The sequence below is a fragment of the Alexandromys fortis genome, unplaced genomic scaffold, assembly GCF_014885135.2.
Source record: "Alexandromys fortis isolate MF-2015 unplaced genomic scaffold, M_Fortis_MF-2015_v1.1 scaffold_89, whole genome shotgun sequence".
Lineage (NCBI taxonomy): Eukaryota > Metazoa > Chordata > Mammalia > Rodentia > Cricetidae > Alexandromys > Alexandromys fortis.
The window spans coordinates 3,327,811-3,342,386 of NW_026067973.1; the positions used below are offsets into that span (position 1 = coordinate 3,327,811).

At 46.1% G+C, this 14,576-nt stretch overlaps 1 protein-coding gene and 1 long non-coding RNA gene across 4 annotated transcripts in view; one reads left to right on the forward strand and one right to left on the reverse strand.

Moving 5' to 3' along the window:
* LOC126509998 (uncharacterized) overlaps window positions 1-14,576 on the reverse strand; it is a 752,051-nt gene that overhangs the window by 635,517 nt on the left and 101,958 nt on the right. The window lies entirely within an intron of this gene.
* Window positions 428-14,576, forward strand: part of Cadm1 (cell adhesion molecule 1) — a 326,297-nt gene continuing 312,148 nt past the window's right edge. For 2 of the 3 annotated variants that reach the window (XM_050156258.1, XM_050156259.1), the window contains exon 1: window positions 429-598. In XM_050156258.1, coding sequence (XP_050012215.1) covers window positions 466-598 — 133 coding nt within the window. In that variant the 5' untranslated portion in view covers window positions 429-465. Of the gene's footprint in view, window positions 599-14,576 lie in introns of all 3 variants that reach the window. The other variant, XM_050156257.1, reaches the window with a different exon arrangement.

The window sequence follows — 14,576 nt, forward strand, 5'->3', positions numbered from 1 at the left end:
ACAGGCCGATGCACACGCAGTGCTCGGGCCCAGAAGCCTCGGGGTGAGACTCGCCAGGCGTGAGTCTGCAGCGGGAAAGCCGTAAATGTTCCTAATAAAGGTGCACAGAAACTAGAGACCCGCCTCCTGGAGGAACCGCAGCCCCCCTCCCCCGCCTCCACGCCAGGCGCCGGGGCAGTACAGTTTTCCTCCAGCGGGGAAGCTAAGCCGAATTTTAACGTAAACATATTTGCATAGGCCCCTCCCATAGGCCCCGCCCCTAGGTGGCGCGGGCGCGCGGCCGAACGCGAGCGCCAGGGGGCGGGGTGGGGGAGGGGGCTAGTCCTTCGAGAGCCGGGTTGGGCTCGCGGCGCCACGATTGGTCGGTCCTGACTCCGCCTTTAGCACATCTCATTAGCATCTCATTAGCTGTCCGCTCGGGCTCGGGAGGCAGAGACCGCCGCCAGTCTGAGGCAGGTGCCCGACATGGCGAGTGCTGTGCTGCCGAGCGGATCCCAGTGTGCGGCGACAGCGGCTGTGGCGGCGGCGGCAGCGCCTCCCGGGCTCCGGCTCCGGCTCCTGCTGTTGCTCCTCTCGGCCGCGGCACTGATCCCCACAGGTAGGTTGTGGGCACCCGCGGATTGGTCCCGAAATACCCCCCCGGGCACCCCCAGGAGCCGTAGCTATGGAAGGGGGGACGTTTCCATGACAACCTCCCCCCACTTCCCAAATCCGAAGCGGCGGGAGCGTGGCAAGGAAAGTCGGGGCTGCGATGGAAGGGGCTGAAGGGTCGGCGCCCCTTCTCTCCTGCCCGCCGGTTGCGGATGGGCGCCCTCAGGGATGGCTGCACCCACACCTCTTCCTCCTGGCGTAGCGCGGGGTGCTGAGTGGAGTGGGCTTGGGGGCCAGGGGCTCGCGCGTGGGGGAAGGGAAGCCCTCTGAGGCGCCCCGAACCTTCCGGACCCTCCGAAACTCGCTCTTGTCCCTGGAACTTGCAGGTCCTTCTGTGTCCCCGGGCTTAGCCTTCGTCCCCTCCGTTTCAGCTCGGCCCCCCGATCGATTCTCCGTTTTCCGAAGCTTTTTTCCCCGCGGGTCCCCAGGACATCCCCACAGTCGCGTCCTCTCCCTCGCTTGCTAGCCCGCGCTCTGCAGGTCCCCCGCCCCAGAGCTGCACGCCTCTCGTGTTTCCCTCCAGCCGAACGCAGCCCCTCGGCCCCCTCCGCTGGGCTGCGGGTCGGCTTGGCTAGAATCCAGGCAGGGAAAGTTCCCGGCTCGGGGGCGGCCGCTCGTCGCCGCGGCTACCGAAGGGGCTCCGTGTGCCTTGAGCCGGTCCGCGCCACGAAGGCCTCTGCCGCGAGTGGGGATCCGGGATTTCCCGGCTGCGCGTCCTTCGGGCAAGCGGCCCGCAGGTGGTGGCGGGGGCGTTCGCGGCCTCTGCGGCCCGGCGCTCGCCCTGCGGGCCTCGGCGCGCTCCCCGCGTGGCCGGCCGTCTTGAGAATCTGCCCGGGTGGCGGCTCTGCGAGCGCCGCACCTTTCCTGAAGACGCCGAGCGCTTGGCAGGAGCCCCGCGTGTGGCTGCCCCTGTGCCGGGCGCGTTGGCGCGGTCGGGAAAGAAGAGGGCAGTGTTTGCATTTGCTAACAAAAGGGAGCCGGAGCTCTTCCCCACCGGAGAGGCCGGCCGCGCTGCGCCCGCCTTCCCGCCACCTCGTCGCTCTCACCAGCCGCGCGGCGTCCCCGTGCGGCTGTGCTGCCTGCCTCTGGCTCCCGGCGGCCGGTGGCACCGAGCGGCACCGAGCGGTGGCGAGCGGGTTGCCGGCCGTGCACGAGGGGATGCGCTAGGGGTCTGAGCCTGCAAAACCCCTCCTTGCAGCTCCAGAGCTGCAGGACCTGGGAGCAACAAGTGGTGGAGGACGCCGCGAGCTCAACCCCCACCTGCGGAGCCCCCAGCCCGGGAGGATGCAGCGCTGGGGCCAGCATGCGGTTCCGGGGGCCCTCTTTGCTTGGGTTGTGTCTTTTGTTTACACGCTAGAGGACACATAGTTATGTAAACACCGCAGGAGACACGCTGTTGGAGATGGGGGATGCTTGGGAGTGCTAGCTTCGGATTTAGGGGGATGCCAGGTTGGTTGACTTATCCCCCTCAAAAAAAAAAAAAATATAAAACAAGCTTGCGGAGAAGAACCCATGGAAGCTTTAAGGGTGGGAGCCTGGCAGCACCTTCTATTCCAGCTTGAGAATTTTGTCTTCCATGCTACAGTCTGTCTCCGGATGTTTATATGTTTTTCTTATGTGAATTCTTAATTTATGAGTTACGAGATAATTAGGTTTAGCCGAAGCCCGTGTGGTTACAACTTAATTTCTGGTGATGCCACTGACTGGAAGGGTTCGATAGAGTGTTCCCGAAAGAGATCCCTCGTGCTGCATTGTAAAAAGCCCCACTGTCAGTTAAACGTGAGCGTGAGTAAAGGCTGGGTAACTGGTGCATTACAGAGGCAACAATAGACTTGTATTGGCTGCAGAACGAAGGGTGGGGGTGGGAAGCGCTGACCCGGGATATTGCCTTTCCACTATAAATGGGAGCCATGCAGTGTCACTAAACCAGCCGAGTAGGCTTAGATTTTGCCTCCCTTGTCAAGCCTGCTCATTGAAGGCACGGGGTAGTAACAACCGTACTATATTTGTACTATCTCTCGGCGAGAAGTTGCCTTCTCGGCGAGGGATGTGTGCTGACTTAGAAAGGAACGGTCTGGAACTCAACCGTGCATGTCAAAGCTACAGGAAAATTCTGTTGCCAGTTACCATGGAAGCAGCTCCTTGCTCTTGTGTACATCCCTGTTTGTATGCCGCTTATCAGATTGTGTTCAAATTAGAAAGCAATTGGGTTTGATTTGTAGTGAGAGGGTGAGATGACTTTCTTTAATTTTTTTGAATGCTCGTGTGTGTGTGTGTGTGTGTGTGTGTGTGTGTGTGTGTGTGTACACTTTGAGAGATGGTCTTGGCCAAGCCCTAGATTCCATACTGCAGGGGTCAATTTCAGGTGGACACCAAAGGACTCCTTTTCCTTACAAGCTGAGCTAAAGCTTTCTCAGGGGCCTCTGCTTTTCATTCCCCGGTTAAGAGAAACCTGTTGGTGCTACCTGCTAACTTCATTAGGCTTGTTTTATTCCCATTCTTGCCGGGAAAGCCAAGTCCCGCTATTATGGACTGGGGTTCTGTTCTGTTTGCCTCTGTAGCTGAAGCCTTCCTGCCTGTCCCCCGCCCTTACCTCCATCCCAGAGGAAATCCACTCTCATCTCCTGTGGTGTTTGGGTGAAACAGACCCGAAATGCAGCCAGAGTAGGATCGCCTGTGCTGTGTTACTCACTCTTACCGTGTTTAAGGTGCAGGCATGCTGCTGTTTGGGATCCTGAAGGAACCTACAGTAGATCATCCTGCTCTTACCCTGTGCAGGATTAGAGACAATGGTTGATGGGTAGGGGATTTGTGGGGTGGCAGTTAGTCCCGGCTTGCCCTAGCCGGTTGGGACTTGGTTGGAGCTTTGTTGGAGCTTGCATACCAGGGACAGGGACTTTGCAAAAGTGACGCCCTGCTATTGTTGCCTTTCCCTGCATCCAATTGAATAGTCACTGGGGGGACTTGCACTTGCCTATGATAGCTTCGATAAAATATCCCTCATTAATGCCACTTTATATTTACAGTGTGTCACTGGAGACGCACAAGGCTTCATTTAGTGACTTGTGTGACGAGACAAGCTTGCATTATTTGCCCGGGACATTTTGGAGGAACAAGAGACCCATTGAGCAATCTTTTGAAATGAACAAATACGAAAAAGGGGGGAATAAAAGAGCAGGCAGTTCTCCGGAACAAAGAGCTTTATTCATATGGATGTTGTACATGCTTTATCCAGTTTTCCCCAGTGGCTCTCCTGGTAAAGGGGAGTGGGACAAGGAAGGTGATAACAGGCCGGGCGCTCTGGCTTCCTCTTTTACTTCCTGACTTCCCATTCTTACCGGATTTGGTTCCCTACTCACCGCCTGCTTCTCAATCTCCACTCCCTCCAAAACCCCAGAACGTAACAGCCTCTTAAGGTTTCAAAGGAGATTTTGAAATCTTTTTCTGCCATTGTTGGCTCTTACGGAAGAAACTGCTGGGTAGCTAGCTACCTGTTGACTGATCAACATTGGACAGTGTACTGGGTGTGGGGAAAGATGTCACTTGTCTATGACATGTGTCAAGATAGTGAATGTCAGAATGGGTAGGTAAGATGTCTTGCAATTATCACGTTAGCCTCGTGATTATTTTTAAGGGTGTTGTTAAAATGAAAACCCCGTATTTTAAAAATTGTTATTAATAGTGCTCTTGGGTTTTATTTTTAAACTTTATTCCCGTACCTGGTACATTTCAGCTTCATACGTGATATTTTTTTCCTTTTAATTTTTCAGCCTCTATTGTTAAGTTGTCCCCCTCCCCTTTAAAATTGATAGTGATACTATGAAAATCAATGCTAGAGACTCATTCTTATTGGGTCTATGTATGTGATATTTAAAAGCTAATTGACCACATAGAATTTGTATTAATTTTTTAATGTTTTGATTGATTTGTGTGTGTGTGTGTGTGTGTTGTTTAACAAAAAGACTATTTTTATGTGAGGGGTATTTCTTACAAGAGGCCAAGCTAATTGATACTGTGGTTTGAATGGAAATTGACCACATACGAAGAAAATTTAAAAGAAAGAAATCCAGAGAATTAAAATGCTGTATATCTTTCTTTGGAAGAATGCTACTGACCATTATGCTGGGCATTTTTAACAGAAAATCCAGCACAGAAAGAAGAAATCACACAGCGACATCTGTTGCAGAACTGAAAATTTGCTGCTCTGAAATGGAAGCAATTAGCCCCGTGTAACCACCTAATAGTATCAGAGTATGTGTGCCGACACAAATATGAGCATGTGCACGTTTACATTTGCACACACGCACGTTATACAGAAGCTCACGTATTCAAATTAAAGTACTAGAACGTGCAACATTGGAGTGCAGAAGTGCTTTAAAAACTACTAGAGATTTTCTTGATTATGGAACTGCCGAAAACGAAAGATAATGACAATCTTCTTAGGAAACACCATTGTTTTCAGGTGAGGCCACCGACGCCCAACTCAGCTAAGATTGAGTTAGCTGTAGATCTTGGATGGGGACAGGTCCCTTGATGTTCAGCCAGTGGACTTTTTTTTTTTTTTTTTTTTTGTTCTTCCTCCTGGCAGCGATGCCCAGACAGAGAAGCGGATCATGGGAGGATACTACCTTGGCTAAAACTATTTTGTATTCTGAAGGCGGCGAGATTAATTGTTTGCTCTAGGTAATAAACCCATGGATCAGAAGGAGTGACCTCTGGGAAGAAAGGACCAGCTCTTGGTACCTTTGCCTTTGGTGTTGACAAATGATTCTGCAACCTCTGGACTTTATTTGGCAGCCACTGCGCGAATGTCGTCCAAAGTGCCTTCATATGGGAGACCGCCGGGTTGTGTTGTTGTAATAAGTCACAGGCAAGAGCTAAGCTTCAGGAAGCACATGCTCTGGTTTTTAAGAATTTCATTTGTCTTTTCTGAGTCTACAACAGGAGCCTAGCTTGGTTTTCTCTGCAGGTTCTTCTTCGTCATTTGCGGAGAAAAAGCTAAAGGGAAATTTTTCTTTTCCTTAAAGGAAAACAATTTTTTTTCAGGATGACTTTTATATTGGCCTTTATATTTTCTCTCCCCCACCCCCACCTTGGTTATAGGAAATTTCAAATATATACAAAAGCAGAAAGGATGCCCTACTAAATTCTGCATGGAATCACCCGGTCTCAATAGCTACCCACCCCTACACATCCGTCCCCTCTGTGCCTATTACTACTCCCAGATTTTTTAAATAAATCTCGGACATCCTATAATTTTTCTACAGTAGTTTCAGAATGAATCTCTAAGATGCAGCCTTCCACTCATAATTACAGTATCGTTATCTGAATTATACAGATTCTCAACTGGATATACTGAATCTTGCCTTCTACTCTTGCCTTTCCGAGGAAGGCGGAATGAAGGGTTGTCTCAGTGGGGTAATGGCCGAGCAGAAACTAGAGACTCGGAGTGATGACTGTTGTGCTCAGGAGACCTTTCCTGTGGTTTAGTTTATTTTGAGCAAGGTTTTGTTTGGATCGGATAAGATGAGTTTTATTATGGTGTAAATATGGTTGTGTAAATATGCAGTAATTGTGGCTAATCCCGCCACTGTGGCCTGTACCCTTGGCAAAACTAGCCATTTCCAGTTGTTCCCATAATGAATACCCACCAGCTGCAGACTTTGGTAGGGAAAGCTTATTTTAGTTTGGTGGTGAGATACCCTATTCACACACAGGCACACACACAGAAACACATAGACAGACAAACAGACAAACACACACACTGGGGCATGTACCTTCTAGTCCTCAATAGTATAAATGCCATTATATTTTGTACATATATTGCTTAAAAGAAAAATGTCTTTTTCCATTTCTGAATGACTGTAACTGACATGATGAAAATGTCTTCGGTGGCATGAGAGGCGCATGCTACTTACTGTGGAGTTCTCTGCTGTTATTCTTGTAAGTTGGTGCTAAGGGCTAACGGGAGAGGAAAGGTTACTAACTTTATTTCTCAATATTTGTCCCCATTGATATAAAATAAAATTTTAATATTTTCAGCTGGAAATGTTGGACAGCCTTAATGCTCATTTCTGAAATTGTTTTTTTACCCCTGAAAATAAGTCGTTTTTTTTTCTCCAAAGTTAGTGACATGAGGTTGCCCCTTCTTCTCCCTCTCTTCCCTCCCTAAATTTCTTTCTTTTGATTAAAATTTTTTACTGTGATTTTATTTAATGTGTATAAGTGTTTTGCTAACGTGTGTACTACATTCATGAAGTGTGTGCCTGGTGCCTAGCGGAGTCAGAAGTGGGCATCAGATCTCCTGGAACTGGAGCTGTGGATGGTTGTGAGCTTCCCTGTGCATGCTGGGAACTGAACCCAGGTATGCAAGAGCAGCAAGTGCTCTTAACTTTTGACCAATCTCTCCAGCCCCTTCATTTTTGTTGTTGTTCCCAGCCAAATAAGACATTACATATGAGATGATGTTTAGGGGTCTGAGGGGGCCTGGCCAGGAAAAACCCCTCTCCTGAGTTGGCCTTTGGTCAAGAAAATGCGTTTAGGAATTTGTACATCCAGGGCTTGGGGAATTTCACAAAAATGGGGGAGGCAACCTGACAACCTTTGTCTGGAAGCCATCAGTGAAAGAAGGAACCCACTGGAATGTTTGTAATCATAAGTGATACCTCCTTGTGGAATTTCAGAAGCCACAGGTTCTTTTTCAGAGATTTAAATTGCAGGCTCTAGCCAGCAGCTGCCGTTGGGGTTAATGAACACTTTTTCTTTTCTTCTTTGAAGGTCTTCCAGTGCTTGTCCTCCAGAGCCTTGGTGCAGCTCTCCATGGACCAGGGTTAGACAAAAGGGAGATGTGGGTATTTGTATGGCCCAAATGCTGCGTAGCCTTGATGGTTGTGCAAAAGAGAAGCTCAGTGTGGAGATGCGGAAAGAGGTGCCAAGACTGACTAGCGGGGGTCTTGAACAAAGTGATTGCCTTAAGGATGAACTGTGGTGGTTTAAAAAAAAATCTCTTATGAGCTGTTGTACTGGAATCTAGTTACTTAACCCAACATTTTGATGTAGGTATTTCAGAGATGTTAAGTAAGCTTGGAGTAAGTGCTGTGAAATAGATTTAAATTGAGGTTGGTGTTCCAGTGAAAGTGGAATTCTGTAAATGCTTAGAACAAGTGTCTTGCTCTTGGCAGAGTTCTTTGGTAAAAGTAGACTAATTCCCCCCTCAGCTCTCTAGCACAAGGCGGCACCATCAAGTTACAATTAAGTTAAGGCATCCCTGGAGAGCCGAGGAGCAATCTGCCTGAAAACAAAGAGCAACGCCCCATCTCTATCACTGTCCGCACCGGATCTCCACATGGCTGGGAGAGAGCGTGCCTGAAATGGTCCTTTTCTTTGTTCTGCCACTGATAACAGCTTCCCTGAAAGTCTTCTTTATTATTAGGAATAATACCACTATTATCCTAGCCCCAGCACCCCGCGTCCCTAAATTTGGAGCCCCTTTCCCCTTCTTTCCCCTTTTTATTATTACTATTGTCATTTGAGATGGGGGTCTCCTGTTTCCAAGGCTTGTTTAAGTACTCGCTAGGTAGTCAGGGATGACCTTGAACTCTTGATCTTGTCACTTTCATCTGCTGGTTACAGGTGTCTGCCAACCATACCCAGTTTATGTGGCACTAGAGACTGAATTGTAACTGTGCTGCAGATGGCACCTAGGGCATTGACGCGACACTTTACTGACAAAGCTAATTTCCATAAATTGAAATTAAATGGGCCACATCTTTAAACTTGGTGGCCATGTGCTGTGTTTCCACAGAAACCACCTAGCCACTCCCCTCTCTGAGTACTGTCTCTGCTACCCAGAGGCAGCTCAAGGCTGCCTGCTGCAGTTCTAATTCCTTTCAGGGCAGGACCAGAGAGCGCTCCCCTCTCAGAAACTTAATCTCAGATTCTTGTTTCTTGCTGCAAATTCAATCTCCGCACTGTTTTGTCTTTAGGTGGCTCCTTCCTCAATTGCTCTCTCATTTCCTCCCTAATTGCCCTCATTTCTTATTACTTTTCAGCCCAATCCTGATGGGACTGGAAGACTGATGACTCTGCCCTGCAACAGAGGAGAAAGTGGTTGTGCCTATCAGCCCTCATCTGGCTGCTGTGGCACACGCGGCTCCGCTGCTCCTTTAACTCTGTCTTGGCTCATAGGAGAAGGATGGCTGACTCTCTCTGGCTCTCCTTGTCTCCTCTGAGAATAGACACCTTTTCTTTTGTCTTTCATCTTAACCAACGTCAACTTTGAAGCAGGTTTCCAGGCTGGCCTTTCTTTTTCTGCTTTACAGGTGTGTGTGTGTGCACGTGCTTGTTTGTATGTGTATGTTTGTATGTGTATGTGTGTGTTTCTTTATAGCAGTTAGTGATTGTGTTGTGGATTGTGACAAAAGTTGTCATTATTGTGACCATAATTTTCATGGAATGTTTAAATTTCAGAATATTGAAAATATATTGTGTCTGGTAGAATCTGTTTGACTAGTTTACTTCACTACATCCTAAAACAATGGTGAGAATGACTTAAATTACAGTTTGTCAAAATGATATTTTTCAGCTCCAAGTGAAGTTCTTTCATGGAGGGCCATTTCTTAAGGGTGAAAAAACAAAGCCAAAAGGCCTTGTGTGGAGCTACTAGCTTGGTATGAGCTCAGTCACTGAAGGTGATCTGGGAAATGTCATGTCACCTTGCAGATGGCATCTTGGTGATACTTACATCTGGCCCATGTAGTTACCACGGCAGAGAAACGGCAGAATTTTCTTACTCCTGAGCCTCTATGGAATAGTGTTCAAACATAGTAGAATTGGGAGCAGAGCTACTTAACTCAACACAGTCAGCTTCGCCAGCCTCGCCAATTTTGTGGCAGCTCTAGGTGCTTTCTCGTAGAGATCGTAGAGGACAAATTATCATTGGCTCGGTAAACAGAAACGTGGAGTCCTTGTTTCTCGGTACCACCGATGAACTTGCTGTCTTAGGGATCCTTTCAGAGGAGCTGGTATCACCATCTGCCATCCTTCTTGCCTTCAGTTTTCCTGGCCTGGTAGAATTCTTGCTGCTCTCCAAAGGTTAGCACTGTGAGAGCACAGTAGTACAACCTTTGATTGTCTTCTGATGTTCCGGGACAGTGCTGGGGAAGGGGTCGGGGGCCGGAGTGTGCTTGTGTTTCTGGCTCTTTGCAGCATTTGCCGGTCTCAACACAAGCTGCCCAGTCTTCTTGCAAGTCATCAGCCTCATTCTTCTGATAGAACGGGAGCATCGCCTCATTTCTTTTGCAGAAACCTTTATTTAAACAATGAAAACTTTAACGATACAGAGAAAAAAAACAAGTTAATTTAGTATGAAATTACTGTGCAAATGGTTTTATCTCTTAAAAGGTTCAAGTAGAGATTAGCTTAGATGACACCCACTTTCACTTTTGCTTGTGCCTATCTTGTGAGCCAGCATCCTTGTGAAGAGTCCCCTGCCCCTTGTCTCCAGCTCTTCACTGCTCGCTCCTGGAGCAGATCTCTCCATCCCTGGTGCAGGTTGGCAAGTGGAAGCCTTGCGTTAGGTTCCACGGCAGGAACATGAACAGCGAAGCAGCGTGCTGTAGGAATGACAGTAGTCAAAGCAGAATACACACAGGGACATTTTATGCTGGGAGTATCCATGTCTGTCTATCTCTTTATTAAAATATCTACCTAGTGGTGGCGGGTAAAGTCTACTAATACATATTCATTTGTAAATCCCTTACACGTTAGGCAATATTGAAAAATTATGTTGAAAGGATTAATTCAAGATGTTCTCAGTCTGCTTTAAGGGGAAGTGAAGGAACAAAGTGAGTGGAATCATGTAACATCAGAGAAACAGGGTGATTACAATCTAATTATCAGGCTTTTAAACACAGACTATTATTTTAATCAACTTCTTATATTGTATTTGCTATATTGAATAAAGACAGGGTACTGCTAGCACATAAGGCTAGAATAAGGTAGAAAATTGAACATTTGATTTATGAAAATTATTTTTCAATGAGAATCTACTTTTATGCCAGGAAACTGTTGGGCATATTTTGGTCTTCCAAAAACGTAGATATATGTGCTCTTTTTTTTTTTCTTCTCCCATCAGTTCTTTTGGGAAAATTTCAAAATCACAGGGAACTTGAAATGAGTACAATGACAGGGCACATTTATCTCTACCTTACCGAGTGCCATCAGCTGTTAACCTTTTACCCATTCGGATTATTGGCATCTCCCTGAATAATACATAAACATATATTCCCAGCTTTTCTTTTTCTGAACCCCTGGAAAATGAGTAGTAGGTATGATGCTTGACCCTTGAATATTCATCACGGAATTCCTGAAACTTCGATTATTTTCCTGTGTGGTCTCAGAAACATTGCTACTGTGCAATTTACTTAACTCTACTCTGCTCTAGTATCTAGGTCATAGTCAGATTTGCCCCATTGGCTTTCATTGTTGTTTTATCCTTCCCAGTACAGATCCTGAAGTGAACAGCAAACATACAGTGGCTTTGGTTTTCCTATCTCTGGGATCTTTCAGTCTACAACCATTTCCACTTGTCCACCCTTCCTCCTTTCCTTTATTTCTCTCCCAGGGCTTTCTGCATGCCAGAATAGTACTCAGTCACTGGTATGCATCTCTCGCCATGTTAAAAGGTTTTTTTTTTTTAAATGAGGAATATTTTATGGCCGTGGCATTTTGAGTCCAGACATGCTGTTTTCTAGGAGGTTCTGTGGTTGTACAGATTGTTTGATCCTTTCCCCCTCCTTTGGCTCAGCTTAAGCATTTTCGGTGAGACTACTGGATAAGTGAGCTGATATTGTCATCTTGTAGCTTCTTGTCAATTTTTCTCTAGATTATGGTTAAACATTAATTACTTAGTTTAGGTAGATCACAGATTTCTGCATTGTTGCCTCTTTGTAATTAATAAAAACGTCTCTAGGATAATTTTGAGAGTGTTGATCCTGTTCTCTTACAGCTCTTCTTGAGTTAATGGGCCAACAGCACTAATAAATGTTGTACATGCTGGTGCTTACACACTTGGCATTTCCCAATTCTGTGATCCCCATATGGGGTGGAGGTATTCCTGTGTGAGAAAATCTTGTCCCACCCCATTCCTTTCTTGTGGATTTAAAAAGTAAAATTCAGTGTGATTTGGCTGTGGCTCATTACCATCAAAGTTGACCCATTGAGCTCCTCTTGGAACTCTGTTTTCTCATTCTGATGTACCCTTGCTAGTTAAAAAATAATTACATCTATTTATTTTGCTTATGTGTGTACACATGTGCCTGTGTGTACATGTGCATGCTCTAGCATGTGTGTATTGGGCAGAAGACAACTTGGAAATTGATTATCTCCTCCACTGGTGGGTCCTCGGGATTGAACTCGGCTCATCAGGGACTTTTACTCCCTGAGCCATCTTGCTGGCATAGTCTTCCAAGAACTTTCTCACTTTATGCCATGAGCTATATAAGCTTACCTTGAGTGATTCCCACCCTCGACCTGGGTTTAGCTATTCCTCCAAGGAGTCCTGTTTGCTTTCTGTGGAGAAATGTTCAGTAAGTAGAAGAGAATTGTACTCATTAGATTTTGCTGTCCTTGTTTCTAGACCTTTCCGTTGGGCAGAACTAGGTAGGACTTGACACCCACTTTCTTGTTTGTACCAACTACCCCCCATCACATACATCCCAATAGCCTATCCTGTATATTTAGTATTTGTTAAGTCATGATATATAACACCATTGCTTCGTTTGCCAGCCTGACATCCAAGTTGTTTTTTTCCATCTCCCATTCCTGCTTGTATCTTCTGCCCCAGGTGAAAACTCTGGGTCCTAGCCATATCCATATCCATATCTTATAATTAATATGGAGGGGTTTTGAAATTACTTCACCAAAACCACTGTGGACAATAATCTTTCCAAGTAAATCTCAGATTTTCCCCTCTATTCTTTTTATCATTAAAAGGATCCTACTTTTCCTGGGCAGTGGCATACACTTTTAATCCCAATACTTGGGAGGCAGAGGCAGTTGGATCTCTGTGAGGTAAAGGACAGCCTGGTCTACAAAGTGAGTTCCAGGACAGCCAGGACTACACAGAGAAACCCTGGCTCAATAGCACCCCCTCACCCCAAATCCTATTCTTGTAGAAATAGATAGCATTAAGAAGTTTGAGCCTGCATGTGTGCTCTCTCTCTTTCCCTGCAACCCCCCTCTGCCGTGTGTGTGTGTGTGTGTGTGTGTGTGTGTGTGTGTGTGTGTGTAAGAGAGGGATTTTACAGATTTATTCATTTTTTGGGTGCCTAAATTAGACACATGCCTCAAAAATCCTCTACTTTTTCTGCTCCATTAAAAACAAAATAACCTTTCTATAGTAGTATTTTCTTTCATTTCATTTATATTCTGCATCCTATTTTTTTTAAATTGGTAATGCCACTCTTTTTTTTTTTTAATTGTGTTATCATGTCCCTGTGCTGTTTTTATTTGACCAGCCCTGGCTGCTTCCCATTTATTTAGATGATCTCCCCATTATTCAGCTTTGTTTTAGAAACCATTTTTTTTCCATCTTCAGTTGTATTGCTACTTCTTTCTTTCAAACTTGGGTGGAATCTCTATGAATTTTTAATTTTCCAATGTCTTTGAACAAGGGCTACTTTTCTATACTACTATAATGTGTGTCTGATATTTATTGAAAAATAAGAATGATTTCTGGAAGTATAATCTTGCTAGCCTCTGATATTTGATTGTGTTTTACTTCGCTTTTGATTAGTCTCTTTTAAGATTCTTCTCCCATCTAATAAGCTGGCTAATTATAGCTCAAGCTCCAACTCTTCCTACTTTTTACCTTTTCTTTTTTTTAAACAGGGTCTTGAAATTCTGTCCTGGAACTTACCACTTAGCGCAGACTGGCCTTGACCTCGTGATCCCTCTGCCTCATTGCCTCAAGTACTGGGATTATAGGTGGCCACCACTATGCCCAGCTCTACTGAAAACAAACAAAAACGTGGTATAACTTACTCTAAAGTGCACAGCCAAGGTGCCTTTTGTATTTAAATCTCAGACCATGTTAAAAAAACAAAGAGCCTGCCTGTTGGACATCTCCACTGCTGTGTTCTGCAGACATCCAAACAACCGGAAGCAAGAACGGCAGCTCTGACTTCCTGATGGCATTCAGGAGCTCATTTGCTCTCACTGTCACCCGGCAAGCACTTACTACTGCTGATTTCTTTTACAGGTAGGAACTGGGGGAGGAGGAGAGAAGAAACACAAATAGCCAGTCACAAGACAGCGCAATCTTCCACACAGCTCTATGGTTTCAAACCATAATGTAGACATACAATGTCAACAGCTACCCTGGATGTCCCTGATGCAGTGCCTTGCCATCCACCCTGAAGTTTGACTGGGCGTGGCCTCATTTCTACTGCCTCTTTCACCAACTTCTTCCCCTTAACAGTTAGTAGGTCCCTCTCATTGTGTTCTGCAGATGAGGAAAGTGAATTTACGGTGGTATAACAGCGCCTTAATTGGTCCATTTACTTCTAGCCCCATCCCTTGTAATGCATCTTTAATACTGTTTCTAGACGAATCGTTCTGAAATACACATTAGATTGTCACTTTATAGTTTAAAATCCTTCAATGCAAATCTTGGTGCGTTGGAGGCAAGGCTTGCTCATTCTGCCTGGCCTGCGGTCTTTTGTTACCTCCTGTTGGTCAGGAGGGTCAGGCTTCCTCCACTCTCACCTCCTCCCAGCCCTCCACACTTTAGAACTACAGAAGTGAATATGTCAGGTGCCTCCCCACCTCAAGGGCATTACCAGTCTCTGTGGCTGACTCTTATTACCCAAGGACCGACTCTTGAAGGAAATTTCTGTCAGCTTAGTTAGGTTGTGTTTTGTTGT